The sequence below is a fragment of the Drosophila navojoa genome, chromosome 2, assembly GCF_054131105.1.
Source record: "Drosophila navojoa isolate 15081-1374.11 chromosome 2, UAZ_NAV_1.0, whole genome shotgun sequence".
NCBI classification, from domain to species: Eukaryota; Metazoa; Arthropoda; class Insecta; order Diptera; family Drosophilidae; genus Drosophila; species Drosophila navojoa.
This window is the reverse complement of record NC_142890.1, coordinates 18,325,600-18,347,553: the sequence shown is the minus strand read 5'-3', so window position 1 is coordinate 18,347,553 and position 21,954 is coordinate 18,325,600. Positions and strand designations below refer to the sequence as shown.

The 21,954-nt window shown below is 41.0% G+C and overlaps 2 protein-coding genes across 3 annotated transcripts in view; one reads left to right on the top strand and one right to left on the bottom strand.

Moving 5' to 3' along the window:
• Nucleotides 1–21,954, bottom strand: part of nxf4 (nuclear export factor 4) — a 46,312-nt gene that overhangs the window by 21,063 nt on the left and 3,295 nt on the right. The window lies entirely within an intron of this gene.
• plh (pasang lhamu) lies at nt 390–20,418 on the top strand. Its single transcript, XM_089261482.1, has 4 exons — nt 390–451; nt 17,841–18,052; nt 18,184–18,391; nt 20,143–20,418. Exons 2-4 carry the CDS (start codon nt 17,901–17,903, stop codon nt 20,362–20,364), a joined length of 582 nt encoding a protein of 193 aa, XP_089117608.1. The 5' UTR covers nt 390–451; nt 17,841–17,900; the 3' UTR covers nt 20,365–20,418.

Here is a 21,954-nt window from a genome sequence, read left to right as displayed (position 1 = left end):
AGACAGAGGTTGTACCTCTATATAGCTATAGCAAAACACTCAGACAGATTAGAAATGATCAGACTTTGTTTATTTTTCATTGCTATGCCAAGATGTTATTACCCTTGGCTAGAGAGCAACACGATCTCACGAGCTGAGTAGCGATTCCTATTATCGATTGCCAGCCACAAAGATACTTTTTGCAATGGCACTCAGATACAATACACACACACACACATACATATGCAGAAGACAGAGAGCGATGCTCATAATGATCTTAGCCACATCGCCTCATACCCACCTCTCTCTCTCTGTTACCTGCATTTCTCTTCCGCCTCGTGCGCTGTCATTGACATTGGGGATGCAGAATTCGCGAGCTTTGCAAATTAGTTTTTCGTTTTTGTTTGGACCAAACGCGTCGCGGGTTCGCGCATTATAATTTTTAGCAACTATCTTCGATTAAATTAATAGGGTAATTACGTACACCTATAGACATGTGTGTGGCCATATACCCTATATATGCTCAAGGATTGCGTAAGCAAAGCCAATGTGCAAAAGTCGAGCGTCGAATTGTTCATTGTTGAATACAATGTTGTTCAGTGTTGTGAATTGCGATGTGAATTGCAATTGCTAATTACCAGACGATTATTTATAACTAAATGCGAGTGAGTGTGTGTCTGTGTGTGTGTGTGTGTGCGTTTTAAAGTTCAAATGTGCGTTTGTCGGAAGTAGTTTATTCATTAAAAGGTGTCTATAAATAAAGTCGACATTCGCAACGACAACGACAACGTTAACGTTAACGTTAACGTCAACGTCGACGTCGACGTCGGCGTCAGCATGCAGCCAAGGCGGCGTATACGTAATACCCAGATAGCGGCAACCCCTCGCGCTGCACTAACTGCAACTGTTCAGGTTTATGCACACATAAGCACACCTTTTGCTTTATAATTCTCAGCGCAAGTGGGTCATGCAAATGGGCAATTGCCGATTGCCAACTGGGTGGGCATATGCGGCTGCAAGGGGGCGGGCAATGGGTTGCATGCCAAGATTGCGAAACGAGAGAGAAGCCTTGCTCCACTTGCGGCCCAAATGGGCGGCAATGCCAATCGTCAGCAGCTAAATGCCTTCCGCAAATCTCGCCCAGCGTTGGCCCGAATGGCAGGCATCCTTGAGCAATGCCCAAGCTGTAGTAGTTCTGAGATCAATTTTATAATGTCACTCAGATAAAAGGGCAAAAACTGTTACTCACAGCCGTTAAGCAAGCAGGCAACACATTTCTAAGACTTTGAGCTTGATTGAGTAGCTCTAGCACGCCTTTCAACAATTTATAATATTCGAAGAGGGATTGTGTGATTATTTTGATATAAGTTAGCTTGAACTTAGTCATGTCGAAAGTTGCACACGTTTTCAATAGATATCGCGCATATTTACGTGTATTGATATTTATAGCGCTGCCCGTGTAACACTTTAATTATGGCTAGATTAATTGTATGATGTGAAATTGATTACCTGAATCACTCGATCAATTTTCAACAGCTCAATGCACAATATCAATTAATGAAATTGGCTTTGCCAATGTGGAATCACCTTATAATGTATACATATATACCTACATACATATACATATAGAATTCATGAAAAAAAGAATCAAATGAATTAGAAACAGGTTCTAATATCGGGAACACACGATTGCCAGAATTTTTACGTTGGCCCCAAAGGGCAGTCACATTAGCATTAACATTAATCATGGCAACGTTTGCCATGCAATTAACCAAATGAAGCCTGCCTGCATTTAAGTGCTGACAATGGCAACAACAACAACAGTAGCCGCAGCAACAGCAACAGCAACAGCAACAACAATGCTGTTCGAGCTGAGAAACTTGACGAAATCATTAGGCTAATGTGGCCGATAAGTGACTGCCCCACGGCCAGCCAAGGGATGGCAGGGTGCGAGGGCATGCGAGGGCCCAGCGGAAATGGTCTGACTACACTAGAGGGGTACAAAGGGAAGGGAAGCCTAATGCGCATTTAATACGCCTGTGAAACAAAGCACCAGAGCTCAATGGGCGCTTCATACGGCATGCGTAAATCAAAAATGAATTACAATTAAAATTCAATTTTCAATTAATAATGAACACGAACTATTGAGTCTCATTTATCAGCTATCAGTGAAATTATTGGGCACATAATTGCCAAAAACAGAACAGAGGCAAATATAATGTCAATGGAAAGCCATACGAGATTTATCAGTTATATGTGCATATTATTCTGTATACACTAGATACAAGGTAAAGATATAAAAGAAATCGATGGAACTCTTTCATCTCGGACTTTATTGTCGTCGTACAATAGAGAGCCAATGCATCATGCGACAGCACACAATCGCTTGAGAAAATTAAATTCCGATTATTCAGTTATATACACGCATTATGCATATATGTATGTATGTATAGCCAAACGATAGACAGCCATATCGGAGGCCACAATTCAATCAGTCAACTGTCAAGTGGGGGTCGACCCGGTCGTGGCCTTTTATAAACCAAATATACATATATGTATACATACATGGTGTATATATATGTATGTATGCATGTGCATGCTATAATTGAAAATGCACTTAAATGGCACAAAGCTGAAATGGCAAAAGCGTATAGACATCGTGAAATTATAAATATTAAACAGAATTGTTTACTTTTACGCAATGGCAAAAATATTTTAAGCACAAGCACAAATATAGCGTATACGCCGCATTGTCCGCATAAAAGCGAAATTGAAAGAGACAGCGCATAAATAATACAAAAGTAAAAAATATATATATACATAAATATATATATATATTTGAACATATATAAAACTTAAACTTTTAGTAAATTTCATTAAACGCATTGTGCAGATAGAAAATACTCGCATGGCCAAAGGCCTCTTATTGCTCTGTAATTTTTGTGCCTGGGGCAGGTAGTGGAGAGCCACGCCCCCATTTACCCAGTTACCCCCAATCACGTGCTGGCAGCATGATTTATTTCGTCAATTTATGTCGAAAGTGTAAAACGATTTTCTACCGTTGGCAAATGAAAAATTATGATGCACGTATGTATGTATGTGGCGTATGTGCAATATTTGACTATCTGGCTCATTGATTGACTGACTGACTGATTGGCAGACTGACTGGCTGACTGACTGACTGACTGCCAGCTACCCTCTGGCAAATATTCTGTTGATATTTTGCAATTTCGCAAGGGGGAAATTACGTTGAAATTGAATTGTAAGCCATATAAAATGATGATTTCGAATGCGATTTATTGCCATAGCAATGTGTATGTAGGTGTGTAGGTGTGTGTGTGTGTGTATTGATGCAATTGCTAATGGCATACATCTGTTTCGCTACGGGCTGGCATAAGGAAAAGCCTTGTCCATTCAGAGTTCGACAAAAATGAGGAAATTGCTATCGATGACAGCACATGATTTCGCTCAGTGTACAAACAATATGAGCAAAGAGTAGGTTTAATGAACACATTTTATGGCCGGTTAGAATTGTTATTTAAATATTTAATTTTTGTTATTGTCTCAATTGTTAAATGCAATGTGTTGTTGACTTCAGGGACCAATGAACTCGTCATTAATTTTAGTTGCATAAATAACAGAATTCCGATTTGCATCTTATTTCATTTGGCCGTGTGTTGATTTGTTTTTCATTCGCAATAAATGCAAATGTATTTATTACTCACCCACTCGCACACACAGACGCGTATAAAATGAAATTTTAATTTATTTAGCATATGGCGAAATTACACAAAAGCCGACAAAAACCAAATATTTGAAATGCAAAAAAAAAAAGAGAAAAAAATTCGAAACAGCAAAAAAGAAACAACAACAGCAACAAAACTAAATAAATAAATTCTCGTATTTGTTTTTGAACATTTTTGCTATCTGCCAATGTAGTGAAAACCCACATTTCTATTTAATCTGATTGTTCCGATGCGGGAGTCGCACAGAGATCTGGGCAGCTGAAACCACAAAGCGCCAACTAATTAAATGAATCGACAACAAATATGTAATGCAAACGAACAAAAAACCATGAGTAAATGCTAAAATGCTGAAATGGAAAAATGCTAAAATGCTAAATTGGTAAAATGGCAAAGACCCAACCAGAAAGCCGCAAACCTTGCTTCGCATCAAAATGAAAATGCTGGAAATATTTGATTTTTGATTATACCTGTGGCGAGTCAATTAAAATTAACAAACGCATAATAATTATTTATATGCAATTAAAGTTGCAAATGAAACGATTTTGATTTTATTTTATTCATTCGGAGCTGTTCAGCATTTTGGTTTTGATTTTTGTTTAGCCAAGCGTTTCGTGTTCTTTATTTTTACCTATTATTTGCCCGATATGCAAGTTATGCAAATGCCAGGCAAGCATATGTATCTGTGTCCGTATCTGTGAGATATCAGATACTAGATACCAGATACGACAGACCCAAGACAGCAGCAACTTTATCGCATATGTGCATTTTTCTTAGCTCACGACGTGGACGACGCCGACGCCGACGCCGACGATAAATGCAAATCTTGACAGTTTTCTTAAAATATTTTTATTTATTTTTTGGCTACAACTTTTTAGCACAGCCAACAACAACATCCACAAGTAACACTACAACAACAATAACAACGACAACAATAAGACTGCTAGCGAAGTTGGTTCGCATCGTTTCTTGGCTTTATTTTGTCATTGTCTGTCGACGTTATTGGAAAAGCACGTTTCGCATCTTGTGCATATCCGTTCGCAGCAACAGCAACAGCAGCAGTGGCAACAGCAGCAGCATAAGTTGCTGCAACCTACACTAGGCGAAAAGGTCGTGTCAATTAAACTGCAGACCTACTAGGCATTCAACTTAAGCTGAGAGGGCCTTAACATGCAATGGGAAACAGTTAACTCGAAGGATTCTATCTTTATTTCTCTTTACCTTAGCGTAAGCATATTTCATCTCTTAACAAATGTCCTCTATAGGAAACAACAAGGATGTTGAAATATATTTATTTAAATTAGGATTTCTTAAGCAATCTTTAATACATTTACTAATTATCAGGTATAAGCTAACGAGGTAGAGTTATCGACTTACAGTGAAGTCTTGAGGTTTTATTAGTTTCCATTAGTTGTCTATTAATATTATGATTATATCTATTGCTGTTATAAGACCAGCATTAATTCGAGCTTGAGTTTGTTGGGTTTTATATTTTCTATTTAACTAAAAATAAATGAAAACTTTTGAAACGAAAGAAATGACTATTTCTGTTTAATCTTCTCAGCAGTTTTCCATAGAGCAATATGAAATTGGGTTGTCGTCAATAAGGAAATTTAGTTTTCATATAAATTGAAGATCATGCACAAAGGAATTCCAAATCTAACTTATAACGAATCAGCCTCAATTTTTGATAATGTACACATATTAACAACACATTTAAATTTGGCATTCTTTGGTATTTCTCTACATAGTAACTGGTTTCTTTGAGTGTAGTCGATAGGTGCTACACATGTGCCACATGCACACATACATAGGCGAGTAAATATACAGCTGTAACTGGGTCTCTTTAGAGCGCCGCTTAGTCATTGGCAAGACAAGACTCTCGCCTAGCAGAGCAACAACAACGGCGACAACATTCCCAGGCCCAGCAACAACACGCGACAGTCACTGTCCAAATGCTTTATATATGTTAAAAAGAAGAGCACATATGCCAGTGCCCAGTGCCCAGTGCCCATTGAGCCTTGGCCCAAAAGAGCAAATGCGCTAAGCCAACATATGTGTCGATGGCCTATAAAGAAAAGAGGCACACAAATTGCAGGCAATTCACCTACGTCATAAATTAATTAATTTAATTGCCGTAACCGCAATTGTTTAATGCGAAATGCGAAATGCTTATTAATCTGGTATTTGCGATATTTCACAAACGATTGCCGTCTGCCCCTTGGCAAATATTGTATGAATTTGTTGGCAGTCGTAATGCGGGTTTTTCACTCCCATCTGGGACTGGGAATCTACTTGGCTGGGGCTTACGAGCGACCGGCTAGCGTGGCGACTCAGAGCCAAAGGTTGCACAATCCCGATTCCAATATCGGCGAACGCGTTCCTCATGCATAATTCATTTTGGCTGGCGTTTAATAAGAAAACCAATTAATTAAACGCTCAACAACAAGCGTCACGACTAAAAGCTTAGAAATTACTTAATAAATTACTTTCATTAAAGCCACAAAGGAAAAGTTGAGCCACCCCCCTATACGACACTCACGCCCCCACACCCCGCCGCAACAACCGGGCTAACGGGATGACACAGACGGGCGTTGATTTATATTAATCGATCCGCTTCCACAGCTCAAAGCATTATTTATTTTACAAATATGTATAAAACAATGCAAAAGACGCCAAGAAATTACTTTGTGACTGCGAGTGCGACTGCGACAGTGTGTGTGTGTGTGTGTGTGTGTGTTTGAGTGTTTGTATGTGCCAAGTAATAAATTTAATGAACATAACACTCATTCAATGTGAATTGGGAGTGGTATAAACTGTGTGTATATTTCTCAATATATATGCTATAGACGTATTTATATATAGATCGATTGTCTGCAATCAATTTGTGAAATCTGCGCTAATTACACCCGGCTTTTACAACATTGTTGTAAATAAATTAAGAGAGCGTGACGATATTTCAATATCTGTATTTTTACAAGCAATTCGGATAATAAAAGTAACTTTTAAATTAATTCTCAATCATTATTTAGGGGATTTTTATAATAATATCATGTTGAATTCTGAAAACCTATAAGGAAATTTCACACTCTCCCGCCTCTGCCACATTCAAAGGAATTTATTTGACATCTATAGTAAACATACTAATACATAGGGTATCTGCAAGTCACTCACTCGTAATTTTCATCCGATTTTTTATTCAAATTGCGCACACAACAAAGCAAACGGAACGGAACCAGCATGCCCCACATGATTTATTTGCCAAAAAAGATTAATTCTGCTTAAGTAGCTGCGACAAGAACACACATTGTATGTGTGTGTGTGCCTGTGTGTGTGTGTGTGAATGGGTCAAAAAACAGCAGTCACAATCAGCTGTCCCATTTCGCAAGTCCCTGCCGGGCTGAGGCTGTCTAAGAGAACGCTGACTACAAATTGCAGTTGCCAGATCCGCAAAGTAAGAAGAAATTGCCTCATGATTACGTTGACGTTCGTTCCACAGTCCGGCTGTCCTTAGCTGTCCATCCGTGCCGGCTATGCCGCCCGCCATCCGCCATCCGCCTGCTGTCCGTCACGTCCATGTCGACTGGCTGTCTCAGTGGGTCTCTGTGGAAATAAAAGTTTCCACATTTCTTGCGCTATAAGCACGTGCTCTACTATAGCGAATGCTTGCCAAATTTTACGTTTGCCTTTGCCGCCAACAGTCCGTCCGTCTAGCTGTCTGTCCGTCTCTCAGTCTTTCAGTTTCTATGTACTTATCTGCACTGAGACTGCCTTTCGAAATTCACTTCATGTTAATTTTCTTTTCTTTGATTTTGCGTTTGCCACTCGTGCCTCATGCCTCCTGCCTCTTGCCTCCTGCTGCTCACCGCTTGCCGCTTGCTGCTTGCCACTTGGCACTGTTCATGTAATTCTTGCGCTGCCCGCCCGAAATGCTTTCGAAATGAGGTTAAGCTGCCACAATCTTGAATGCCCAGGACAACAGTTGAGCATATTAGAATGCCATCAGGCATAGCTGGCGCATGAATGAATCACAAGGAGATATAGAAAGACAAGTTCTCGAGCTAAATGCAAAACTAGACTCAGTTTTTTTGTTGAATCACCCAAGTGGTGGGGCATAAGCCGAGAATATTTCAGTAAAGTTCGTGATCCACGTTCTAAACCCAATTCAAACAAATAGTCACAATTACCGATTTGTTTACCTGAAAGAAAGAGTTCGCTTTATAGTTCCTACTCGCCAAAAAGCAATTAAAATTGTGCTCATATTGTTTATTGAATGAATGAATCTCAATTTGGCCCAGTTTTTAATCGCTGCAGCAAAGCTAAAGCTCATGATAAGCTGCTCGTAATCGGCGGCCGTCACACAGCCGAATGCCCATCGAGAAAATATGAAAACAAGCTCATGTAACTGCGCTCTCATAAATGCAATGACTGGCCATATAATTTAACACACGGCACGCAGTCCCAGACTGCCCCCTTCCGAGGGGCAGCGGGAGGGTCGCGAGCCGACCCCGACCATCACCCGTGCGCCGAGACCCCAATGCAGGCCACACTACACAAGCCATAAATGTAATTACGGGCACGGCACGGACAGCACGGACGGCACGCTGAGGAGCAGGCGAAATGATAATGACTACACCTCGAATGGTATCACGAAAAAAGCAATAAACAAAATTGAAAAATGAATGAAGAGAGCCTAAGGTTTCCAAAAAAATGAAACAAGCTAACGATGACGTACCAAAAAAATCAAAATGGAATGAAAGAAAAAAACTAAATCAGACAAACAACAAAATTAAGAGAACAGAGCAAAACAAAAATAAGAGGAGGAAAATAAAATATAATGCGAGTTTAAGTGCATGAAATTACGAGCGGGATTCGAACTCGTTTCGTCAGAGGTTTCAGACAGGCAGGAGGAGGAGGAGGCGGAGCGGTTGGCCTTTTAGCGTTCTGCACCCCTTTTCCCTTTGGCTAACAGCAACTGATAAAGCAAGGGGTCGAGGCATAGAAATTGTTGGCTCTGCTGTTCAACCTAATGGGATATAGACGCGAGCACTGTAAATAATTGCGGAAGTTCGTTTGAGCCACACTCACGGACCACGGACCACGGACCACGGGAGAGGGTTCGAATGATTCGAATCGTTTCAGCGTTTGCTTATCTTCTACATAATTGTTGATTTAGTGTGTGCTCAACATTTATTTCTGTGCGACTTTTGGCCACTGCGGCAAGGGGCGAGTGCAGCGAGTGCCGAGGAGGAGTGGGGAGTGGGGCCAGTGGAGGGGTTTATTTGCCTGCCGGCTGGTTCATTGTTCGCTCATTGATACCGTTCCGTTGTAGCCGGCGCGTGACAAATGACTTTGACGTTGCATTTTCGTATGTGGCATGTGTCAATGGGCTCCGTGCCTCGAACCTGCGTCCCACTACCCAACGTTGCCATCCATCCATCGAAGCAGCGAAACAATCGGCCGCAAACTCAATTGCTGCTGTTTGCTTGCATATCGAATATACATTCGTATATCAGTATATACATATATATGTGTGTGTATGCGTGTGTGTGTGTGTTTGTACATCTACTTGGCATATTTGTTTATTGTATTTATGTGTGCGATGGCCCAGCACTACACTACGTCCATAATTGACAGTTGTGCCGGCATTTTATTTACTTTTTTCACTCTAGCCGAACGGCAAGCACTCTCGCAATGGCGCAGTGCACTGAACCGGGGTCTAAATTTGGGCACAGCTTTTTATTTCGTCTGCTGGGTTCAATGTAACCCCACGGGGCTTCCAACTAACGTGGGCGCTGGCTGCTACACACACACACACACACACACATGACAAACCTGACAGCGAAAGACCGTCTCACGGAGCAAGCGAGTAGACCTGAAGCTGATGAAGAGATGGGAAACCGTCCACTTTACGGCAAACATGAAACTACGTGGAGGAGAGCTATGGATTGATAATTGATGGTGCTGCAATGCAAATAAATGTTCCATGTCAATTGAAGAGAATTACAGAGGAGTGAACCGTCAATAGACAAAGACATTTCTATAGATTGAGAGAGCGAGATTAAAGCAAAGTTCAGCTCCTCACGGCCTACTGGTAGACTGCATGATAAGTATTTTCTTCACCATTGGCGTTTGATAAGAAGAGATAGAAGTAGGTGATTTTATTATACTGCAGAGTTAGCTAATTTCTAGCTTCAAGTATTTGGCATTCTCTTTGAATGTCGGCTGCTTAAACTATTGATAAATATAAATTAAACAATTAAGCAATTAAGCATTCAGTAATACCTAACTCAAATTCACACAATTTGTCAATATGATGATTTCAAGCAGGCTTACGTCTTAAGAGCCTTAAGCCAATTCACAAAGTTTGCGCTTAAATACCTAGCAGACTCGACTGATGCTCTGATTGCATTTGAAACTAAATTTAAATAGAATTTAGTTAGTTATGCACCCCACTTGTCGTATCCTCGTCAAATGCAGAATGCGTGCCAATTCTAATGTCAATGCCAGATGAAACTCGAGCAGTTCGAGCAGCTCTCTCGCTCACTCGCTCTTGCTCTCTCGCTTGCGGCCCACACACAAAACGTCAATTTGGCTTAACTGACGTTTGGGCCCGCTTCCGCTCAATGCCAAAACTAACTAAACTAAATTGTCCACTTACACACACACACACACACACACACACACACACTCAATGACACTTGTGTATAGCTAACTGTGAACGCCGCCAAAAAACTGTCATGTGCTGCTTTTGACACTTGTGCGTACCGAGAATTCTGGAATGGTACAATGCACGCTTCTATGTATTTATGCCATCCGCTCTCGTATTTTTCTTTGTTTCTAAATTTCAATGTGTTCGCTTTGGTCCGCCTGCTGTCCGTCCGTCGGCCTTGTGTGCTTGCCTGTCTGCCAGCCAGCCAGCCAGTAAAGTCGCCTCGTTATTCTGGCTGACAATCAAATTCTAACGAAATTGGATTCTCTTGTTTTGGGCAACGTTTCCGTTGTCCTTCGCCCCGGGCGCAGCGAGCGCATTTAAGATACAGCCAAAGAATAACATATAGCAATTATAATGAAATGGAAGCGAAATCAAGCGCAATTGCAGTATTTTAGTTGGCAGCGCATGTGTTGCCAACTGCTTTGCCGTTTGGGTTTGAATTTGCTGGCTTTCGTACTCGTTTTTTAATGCGAAAATGATTTCATAAATTGTTGAACCGAACTGTGGTACCAGCAGGGCAGGCTCTCACCCCTGCCCCGTGCCCTGCTGCTCGCTGCCCTTGGCTGATGTTATTTTAAAACTTTAGCCAACATTATGCCCGGCGGGTGCTGCAGAGGGCGGGGTCTTTCATTTCCCTTCTGTTATCACAGCTGTCGGGCGTTTCGACACTTGAAATTGAGCGTGTGTGATGCGAGTTTTCATTGCTGGGCGAAAGGGTCGGGGTAACGGAAAATACACACACACACGCTTGCAAATATGTGTATATAATATTTATATACATATATGTATGTATGTATTTATGAGTAGGTGGAAGACAGACAAAATATATTATCACATATGCCGCCACAGCGAGGCGAGGGTTAAAAAGTAAGAATTGTTTATGAAATTTCGCACAACAGGAAAACCTTAATTGGCCAGCAGCGCCGGGGAGAGGGAGAGAGCGAGGTAAAGCCAAGTGGGTCAGAAAACAGAAACAGCAGCTGTTCGTTTAGGTTTGGGGTTCGTTGAGTCGACTCTGTTGATAAGGCTTGCCGCCTGGCACAATGGCCCAACTGATTGCAGTCCTGGTTGCCTGCTCGCCTCTGGGCGAGGGTGAGTCTTATTAATTATGACGGGACATGCATTGATAATGATAATCGAGCCTGGCAGCCAGCCCCAGTGCAGGGGCATTAAGCAGCAGGCGGGCCAAGCAGCTCACAAAAGAACCGAATGCAGATGAGCAGCATTAGATAAGCACGGAAACCCCGCCTGGCCACAACTTTCGAGCTCTTTCCAATAATTGCACTTGATTGAGTGCATTGAGCTGGGCAGGCGACACTCGAGAGGGAAACGCTGTCAGCTCGAGAGATAATTGAAGAGGTTTTCGTCTATGTCAAAACGGAAACGAACTTTCGGATAAGTAAATCTGTTCTTTGTCTGTTACAGTTAAGCGCCAACGATAACATTGGCCAAATTAGTTTCAATATTATTATAGGCACACCGAAACTTGGGGATTCGATACGGTGACCTTTTCTTATTGTTATGCCAAGCTGAAGGCAACTTTGCTTGAAGTCAATCTTGCCTTTGTTTGCAGTCGGAGATGGGTAAACTTGAGAATAATACAATTCGAAAAGTCCTGTTGGTTAGCTAGCAATTGAATTTTTAGTGGTAAATTAACATAATTATAAAATTTGGATTTTCTACCTAACAGTTATGGCCTTTGGCTGTAGTCTCGATACACTCAGAGTTGGGATTTCGCCCTTTTCCCTGTCGATAATTATGTTTTCTTTAGATAACTCATCTGCAATCTCATGTTTCTTATCGAATAAGTAAGTCAGATTTATTTCATAACATTATTATACAGTTTATGGCTGCGAGCTGCATCAAAAAAATGCTCAAATGCTGGGGGTGCCTGCTGATTCGTTGATATGAATTCCCATGCCCAAACCCTTATGTTGACTTTATATACACACACACTCACACACACACACACATACGCGAGTCGGAGCTCGAAGGCGTAACACGCTCAGTGAACCCAGATTGCATGCGACGAATGCTCAATGCCAGAGCTCGTTCCGATTTTTGTACCCCGGGCCTCCAGCCATGTAAATATCATAAAGTTGTGTACAAATAAATCAAATCATGGTACGGCGGAAAGAACAAACAGCCCGCATCCAACAGCCGACAAATACACATGTTTCAATATGTTTAAAACTAGCACATAGCTCCGCCCCCCCCAACCTCAGCGCTCCTTTGCCCCCCCGCTGGCACTGCTATCGTGCAACGAAAAGTTCAATAAACAACAAGAGCCGAAAAAGCCAACTTGAAAATCAAAAAGTCGACAAAAAAAAAAAAAAAAACGAAAAAAAATATTGTGCATGGCAAAGGTACAAAGAAATCTTCACGGCGAATGCAATCACAATTCACACCTTGAGATACGCGCCCGAGATACAGATACAGATACAGATACGAGCGAGCACAGATACAGATGCAGATACTTTTGTAGGCTGCAATTAGCGTCGTCTTCGTTTTTTATTTTTTTGCCTTTGATGTGGCACTTGCGACAGCAACAACAACAACAACAACACATTTTGTGTGAAGTTTGAAATTAAATTGAAAATCAATTGAACGAAATAAAAGTTGAAAGTGCGATGGGGAAAAATCAATAAGCACATTTAATAAAATAAACGTTTCGTATTTTTCGTCGTCGTTGTTGTTGTTGCTGTTGTTGTTTTCGGAAAATAGGCTGTAAATTTAATCATAAAAAACCAAAGCAAACTGTAAAAAGAATTAAATTAAATGAAATGTTGCAAGTGCCGTCGACGACCAACAGGAAATACGCGCTACGACGCGCTGGCAAGCGGGCAAGGGGCGGGGGTGTGTGTGGCAAGCGGGGGCCTACGCGGCAGCCAGTGAAGCGCCCCCAAGGCACAGCGCAATAAAATAATGAAACATGAAAGGAGAAGAGAAAAACTGAACGACTAACTAGCGAATATTGTATACACTGCAGAATAATTATTAAATAAATATCCATATAATAAGTTATTTATAATATATATAATTAAATTTAATTTAAAAAAAAAATTTTTTTAAATGTTGCATTAAATTTCTTTGATTTTTATGAATTTTTATAAGTTCTCAAGGTATAGAAATGCTTAAAAATACTTAACAGAGGCAATTTATTTACGTTCATGAAGTAAGCTTTAAATGGAAATACGCCTATCACAAAACTAATAAAGTCTTACGAAATTGTTGGCTTTTAAAAATAATAATTCTTTGAATAAATATAGTATTCGCTTTGTCCGAATTAACAATAGAGAGCCAAGCGTTTATTATATTCTTTTCAATGAAGCGTAGCTGCTTGAGAAGCCCCTTTATATCTACGAAATTTGAATTTGAATTCGAATCGAGCAGCAGAAACGAGCTGAATGTGATGGGAAATAGATTAAATGCGCAGGGTATTGACGGCACTTGGTCTCTTTGCGTGGAGCAGGGAGCTTTGGATGGCTGGCCTGCTGAAGTCGAACAACAGCTGCCGGTGCTGGCGTCTGGCGTGCAGCGGCGACAGCGCAGTCGACGTCGCTGCCAACGTCTGGGCAACATCAAAAGCCCGTTCGAGTGGCGGCTGCCACTTTTCAAGAGTGCGAAATTAAAACAAAATGTTGCAAGATGCTGCTGCAGGCTCTGACTTGAGCGACGCCTCGCTCTTCAGCCCTGCCTGCCTCGCCCCACTCGCGCTCTTTGATTTCATTTAGCTGATAAGCCACAGAGAGGCAGGGATAGTGAGCTGGGGCCAGGGCTGCGAGGGGAGAGTCTCTTATCCACATCATGCGTAAAACGGCGTCAAAATGCAAATGTTGTACAGGAAACTGGCAGGCGGTTCAGATGTTGCATGTTCCCCCCCTGCCAGCCCGCTCTGCCCATAAAACCCCTTGAGCCAACATTGATACATCCTTCTGGACACACAGCGTAAATAAACATTTTACTTTTAATTTATGTGCAATGCCTGCTGCAGTTGTTGTTGTTATTGTTGCTGTTGCTGCTGCTGTTGCTGCTGTTGCTGCTGCTATTGCTATTGCAGTTGCTGTTGTTGCCAGCGAGCGTGAAAATGATTTTGTTGCACAGTCGCTGAGGGGCGCATTGTAAAATTTATCGTCATGCAAAATGTAAAAGCTGACAGCCAAATAAGTTGCCCAAGCCCCCATTTCGCTAGGAAAGTGCGCCAAATTGGATTTATATACGAGCAAACATATCTACGTATACATATGTATATATACTTCAGATCTCAAATTGTTTACGGCTATGCAACAAACCAGATACAAGTTGTGAACATTTTTGAATATTTTATTTCATATGTGCTGCAGCGAAAACTCGCATATATCAAATTATTATGATTCCGAATGCATACAGACTCTAAACAGTCCAAGCATGTGACAGCTTGACTTTCAATTTAAATGTGAATATTGCTGAAAAGGTTGACCAGACTTCAACAAAAAGAGCTATTTATTCTTGTAAATAAGTTGACTATTTAAATATTATTTTAGAGTTTTTCATATTAAGAGCTTCTCATATTAGTTTTATTTAAAATTCCACTTTTACTTCAAAGCTAATTCTCTTTGCATAACAAAAGCATATTAAATATTTATTTCAAGGTAACTCACAATTGAATGTTGAATTCAGTGAAACCCTAAATAGAATGAAATCCAATACCACTACTATTTTTCTCAGTGTGTAAACACACGCCGCAAAGTAGCCCATATAGCCGTGTATTTATAGTTGATGATCAAGTATTTATAGTGGCTGCTACGTGAGAACTTCAAGAACTTCAAAGGTATCTGATTTAAGTAGAAACTGAGCTGGCGATAATATACATACATGCATACATACACACATACATATATAAAATCGTGTAACTTAGACACTTCTTAGGGCTGTTCGCCATCTGGTGGCAATTAAATCGTATCAAGTGTCAAGTTCAGTTGCCACACTTTGATTTGCCGCAGTGCCCGCCAAGATGTAGCCGAAGGGCGTGCATGCTCGAGAGGTCGAGAGGACCTCGAATGCCACTTTCATGTGGTCTCCTCGAGCCACTCGTAGAGCTCTAATGAAATCCGCAGCCAATTGCAAATAAATGTCACACATCGGGGCACTCGCACAGCTGACACATTTGACTGTCTCGCTGGAAGGGCAAGGGACGGGCAGAGGGGCTGACTCAGTCTGAGGCGGCTTAACGAGCGTGGGGCGTGGCAGCAGCAGCGGCGGTTCATTGCTCCGGCGAGTAACAGATGTCAAGTATTATGGCTTGATGTCTATGTAGTGCACGCTACCGGAATGCCGAAATATTGTATATACGGAGCACAGACAACGAATTTAATTGCAAAGAATGTTTCCATGCCGCCAAATGTCGAAATAATGTTTCTAGCCGGAGCAACCCGACAGCCGCAGCTGAACTGAACAGAGCAGAAACAACACGAAAGATTTATCATATTCAGTCGACTGTCATAAAAAGCAATTAGGCTTGAGCGAAAGATACTTACGAACGGCAGCCCGAGTCAGCCCAAAATCAGAAGTACAATGCAATAAAACACAAACAAGTGCGCCACACTGCTAAGTGATGGACACCGAAATACCCTGTAATGCACATGATCCATAAGATTGTTGAGTCTGAATGGAAAAGCGTAGACGATTATAGAGATAACTGTGAGAACTTTAATATCAAACGGAGTCAGTAGCGGTAAAAGCCATAAATAGTTGTATATTTATAATTTACTTACTGTAAAATTCAATGCTTTACTTTTCTTATAGTATTATTTTTTACATGCCATATGCCATACTCTTCTTCTTCATTGATAATGCCTACCCGAATCATTCTATCAGCTTCGGCTACTGCTGCTTAATTACATTTTACACTTTACAGGGTATTTTAAGACCGGCTAGAGTGTAATTAAGAGATGTGTGATTTGAAGTATTTGGATTCATTTTTTTTTTTGGTTGGCCGCTTAATGAGCCGCAGCGGCAGAGGAAAGGAAAATGGGCCTCAAACTGGGAGTTGGAGTTAAAGTTCTGACTGGGATATTGGGGTGTGGGTAGGAAGTTGAAGAAACAGTTGTTGAAGCGATTAAAGAGCCAAATTCACTGCCGGGGTGGTTGTTGCTGTTGTTGTTGTTGTTGTTGTTGTTATTGTTGTTGTTGTTATTGTTGTTGCTTTTGTAATTAGTATGCCCGCACACACGCCAGTTAGCCAGCCAGCCAGCCAGCCCGCCAGTCAGGTTCCCTTTGAAGGGCACTCACAACAATAGAACCGGGACAGGCCCTGTTCGGATCTCTCTCCTGCTTACTCGTTTTTATTCTCCTCGTATATTCAAACCGCGCTGGTAATTTTAGCTGGTGTGAAAAAGTATACCTCATGGCAAATTGTAGGCTGCCTTCACTAGCTGTTGTTGTTGTTGTTGTTATTGTTGTTGTCGTTGTTGGCCGTCTCTTGCATATTTTCACAAGTAATTAACATGTACACGTTGTCGCTGCCTGTCCCGTTCAGGTTGCCAGCCTTGTCCTGCTTAGGACGTGAGGCAAGCGCTCTCTCTGTGTGTGTGTGTGTGTGTTTATGTGTGTGCCCTGTTACTATAACTGCTGAGCAACTGTCCAAACAGGCCGTATTCCCATTCCACACTCCCATTCGCCTTTGTTTATCAGACTTTGCCATGCCGGGCCGAGCCGCGCCATAACAAAATGTTTCCTTAACATTAATTTGCATTATATTTACATTTAAATTTTAAATGAGCTGGCAACGCTGAAGGTGCACCTAACTACATAAACAAGCCGTGGTCCCGCGCCGAGAGGCGGAACGCTTTCGAGAGGCAGGTGGCCAATGTCAATGAGAGCTGGCAAATTGTATCCAATTTGCAGCAAATGGCAAGAGTCGTGCCTAAAGCTCCGCAACGAATCGCTAGAAAAGCAATTAAAAAAGTTTTCGAAATGCGGGGGAAAAACATCAAATGAAGCATAATCGAATCAGTCATACGACGTCGTTCATCCCACATAATATAAGATATGCATGAAAATAGAGACAGCTGACAAATGCTGAAAGCAATTTTCAATGCTTGCTCATTTTCGGTACCAGAAAACATTCTTATAATTAGTACAGAAAGAAACAAAAAACAATTATAATATATAATAATTGTATGTCACTTAAACTACTGGAATTAGGTAATTTAAGATTACTTTACACATTTTTAATCAAGAAGTTTTTTTCCTAAGAAGTTTAGTTTCTATTTCAAATTTAAATTCTTTCCGAAAAATTCTTAAAATAAATAAAATAGTGCAAACATTTATGTCTGTCTCTGTCTCTTTCGCTATTCCTCTTCAACTTAACTTAGTTTACCTGCCCACTAATAATATTTATCAACAAGCAATTTCTCTTGCAGGCCGCTTTTTCAAAACTTTGCTTTCTTCGAGCACTTAAGAGCGGAGCATAAGGCGCGAAAATGTTCCGCACTTTCATGAATTTAACAAACAAATATAAGATCTTGCGAGGCATGATATCATATGGGACCCTGTGGCCGTGCGGCAGCCTCATCGAGCAGACGCTGATCGAGAAACGGACATACCGCACCTACGACTGGATGAAGTGTATGAGGTGGGGCAACAGCCAAATATTGTCCAGCAGCTGCTCCGGCTGATAATTGGCATCGATTACTCAGTGGTGTTGGTGTCTCCTTCTGCTCTTCCTCTTCACTTGTTTTTTTTGTGGTTACTTTATTATTGCAGATTCAGTTTGTTTGGCTTCTTCTTTATGGGACCGACCATATATGCCTGGATAAGACTGGCCACCGTCATGTGGCCCCGCACAGATATTAAGTCATCTCTCTGCAAGGCGATCACCGAGCAGACGGCCTACGATCCCATGGCCATTAGCTCCTTTCTCTTCACCATGACTCTGATGGAGGGCAACACATATGAACAGGCCAAACAGGAGGTACGTCGACTGTCTCTGTCTCTCTCTCTCTCCGTCTCTCTCTTTTCTTACTGCTTTCTTGTTAATGTCTTTCACTCCCAATTTGACGGGCCACTTCGAGTAATTCAGTTGATCTGATAGCTGCCTCATGGTCTGTCTCTTGCCCTCGTTCACTCTTCCTCTCTCTCCATCTCGCTGTCTTTCATCTTTTCGTTTTGTAATCGTTATGATTATTGTTATTGCTCTGCAGCGCGCTGATAAAAATTGTGTTTATTGGACGGTGTTCAATTTGTTATCGTTATTGTAATCGCTATCGCTATCATTAATCGCATTGCAGAGGGTATTCAACTCCCTTCTGATAGGTGTAATCGTAAGTTAAATATTATTATGTTCTATATATATTCCCGATCAAAGTCGACATTAAATTCAATAAAATTAGTCATAATTCTTTGCTCCGATGGAAACTTCCATCACAGCGTAATTTGTTTGTCCTTAACCCTTATTCATCAAAGGAATTTAGTATATCTAAATTTGAATATATTCAAAGCTGTTATTTAATAAAATCTCAGGCAGCTGTATAGCTCTCGATGATCCTAAAATATTTACAAAGTAAATTAAGTTTTTCAATATTTAAACCCAGATAGGAATAATGCGATGGCCTTTACGTTTTCATTTCAATGCACTGCTAAGAGCTCTGTCCACAGACGTATTTAGTCTTTATTTCGTATACATACATTGTTTGTTTTGAAATTGGGGCTTTGGGCCTAACAAGCTGTCGCCGTATACTTCAAGCAACATATGCGTATGTGTGGGTCTTTCGGAAATACATTTTCTCACGACAGTTACACTCGAGTGAGTGGCCCAGTATCTGGGCCTCCGTTCATGTAGCTGCTGCTGAGGCTGTATCTGTCTGCCAGCATCTGTAACCGTGCATAAATATCACCTGTCTGTCCCGCTGTCCCGCTGTCTGCGCTTGGGTCTGTGTCTCCATCTGTGACTCTGTGCCGAGTTGTCAGCATTGATTTGTTGGCTTGGCGGCCCCAGCTTCCCCCAGTCGAGTTACTTCTATATCATTAGAAACCATTTATCTTGATAAATGTAAATGTTTTACCATATATTTATGTCAACCGTGCGTTGTCTCATTTGGCTTGCATGCGTTTTCCCAGATCTGCGACTTTGCCCTCGATTGGCAATCTTTGGCCAAGCGGCAGCCGATGAAGATGTTTTTTGCCAGGCAACTCTATAAACAACTCCATTTGCCATGGGCTATGCCCAGAATAAACTCTAACAAACTTTATTCAGGTTGAGGTTCAATAATTGGATCTTTGTTTTTTTTTTTTTTTTTAAGTTTGACTTTTAAATAAGTGCATTAACTTTACTTTGTGCTTAATTAGTAGCTTAACGTAATTAGCCATTCGCGGCGCAATTTATTTTCTTTGTTGTTGACTTTTGGCTGGGCCAAAAATAAATATCATTTTCACAAATTTCCCAATGGCCGACGGCAACAAATGTGGCCAAAAGTGAAAATGTGAAATGCCAAAAGGCTTTTTTAATTAACACCATTAACAAATTGCCACGCCCATACACACACACACACACATTCACATACCTCAACTTTGCTCGTAAATAAAAGTTTTTTTTGTGTTGTTTGGCGAAAATTTCCTCTCCACTGTCACTTTATTACAATTTTCAGCGCTGGCACTTAAAATTATGCCACGCCCATAAACGCACTGTCTACGTCTCTAACTATCTCTCTCTCTCTTTCTCTGCAGGTTAGCGATAAGTTCCTGGATGCCTACAAGGTCGGCATTGTTTATTGGCCCTGCGTGCAAACAGTTAACTTTGCCTTTGTTCCGGCCAGAAATCAGGTAGTTTTCACCTCATTTTTCAGCATGTGCTGGACCACGTTCCTGGCCTACGTGAAATTCCTGCAGCTGCATCCACCCGTCGATGTTGACCATCATGCCGTGGACATACACTTTCTGGAGATGTGAAGAGATTGAAGCCCATTTAAAATAAACCTAAATAAATATTAACTTTAATTCCAATTATGTTTACAGCTGTATTTTATTTTCGGAAATTCAGCTCTTGGCCAGACCTCACTTAAATAGCCTCTCCTTTCGTTTGTTTGCCATTGCGAGCACGTATGTACACACCCCATATATACCCTATAATATACCCTGCACTCAAGGCGGCCATTAATTGTCGCTGATAAATGAGTTGTGATAAGTTCTGTTGCTTTAGTTGGCGTCGCGCTGTATTATACTACATGCGACTCACACTCTCTCACACAACCGCCGACAACCCCATTGACTTGGGTCACATTTATTGCCGTTGTTTTTTATCATTCCATATTAAAGTAACTAATTAACGATCTGTTCTTCTCTGTTCTGTTCCACACATCATATTAGAGAAGCAACGGCGTCTGTGTCTGTGTCTGCGGCGTGTTTTATGGCGCTCGTGGGAGAGCAAATGGTCTTGGCGGCTGCCACTGGGCATTGCATGGGGCTTAGTTTTAACGATGGTGTCGAGCATTTTACTAGCTAATATGCCAGGGGATATTAAAGAGCTGCACACGACAGAGCAAAGCCAAAGAACGAATACTCTATTAGACAGAGGGATTAATTTTGAATTTTTATTGCGCCACAGTTATGACATAATATGGAGGGACTCGGCCAAGATTACTCAGCAGCTGGCTGTAACTGAGCTGGATCAAGATAACTTGAAATACATAAAAGAGCTTGCTTAGCATAATTTGAAAAACAAAACATGCAGAAACTTATATGGCATATGTGGTAATCTGATACAGTTAATATATTATTTATATGATCCAAGGGTTCATAAAAACGTAAATGCCAAGCCTAATCTTGATAATTAAGACAAGATATGAGTTGTTTTTACAAAAAGTACCTTGATGAAAGACGTAGGATAACAAATCAAAATTAATGTAGGAAATTTTAAAGCGAACTTAAGCTCTTAATACTTAGCACCCATGGAATACGCTTGGCTTAAGTAAAGTTATACATGCATATATAAAGTAAACGGGGAGACGACCTAACTAAATCAATTGCTTAAAGCAGAGACTAGTTCGTATATTTGATATATACTTTCACATATTAAGAACATTAATTCATTCAATAGAAATATTATCAGAGAAATAGAAAAGAAAACTTTTCTTTTTGTTCAGCAAAACTTTTAGACCTAAAATCGATCTAGTATGTAAAAGGCGTTGCATTTGAGTTAGTTTAATTAAGGCAGATTTAAGGGTAACGTCTGACAACTCTGACATGTGCATATTTTTGCAGTCTGCAATCAAGTGGAGAGCTCGAAACGAGAGATCCAAATGAAAGTTTGGGCATCAAATTGACCCGTTTTATTTTACATATGCGCTTCAACGAGCCATATATCAAAATTAATATGGATTTGTGTTTGGTTTGTTTGTATATTTCTCTTTCTCTATCGCTCTTCGTGTTTTTTTGTTCGCTTGCTTTTTGGGCTGCATTTAAATGCGAAACCATATTGGGAGAGTATCTGGAGGGGGCTTACAGGGATTCAGAGTGCTCGACATGCGGCGTCTGCGTGCC

What these genes read in the sequence shown, in the direction of transcription:
- plh (XM_089261482.1), top strand. Translation starts at nt 17,901, where the DNA reads ATGTTCCGCACTTTCATGAATTTAACAAACAAATATAAGATCTTGCGA. An exon ending in GACTGGATGAAGTGTATGAG is followed by an intron (nt 18,053 to 18,183) that starts GTGGGGCAACAG and finishes TTATTATTGCAG; the next exon opens with ATTCAGTTTGTTTGGCTTCT. An exon ending in ATGAACAGGCCAAACAGGAG is followed by an intron (nt 18,392 to 20,142) that starts GTACGTCGACTG and finishes CTTTCTCTGCAG; the next exon opens with GTTAGCGATAAGTTCCTGGA.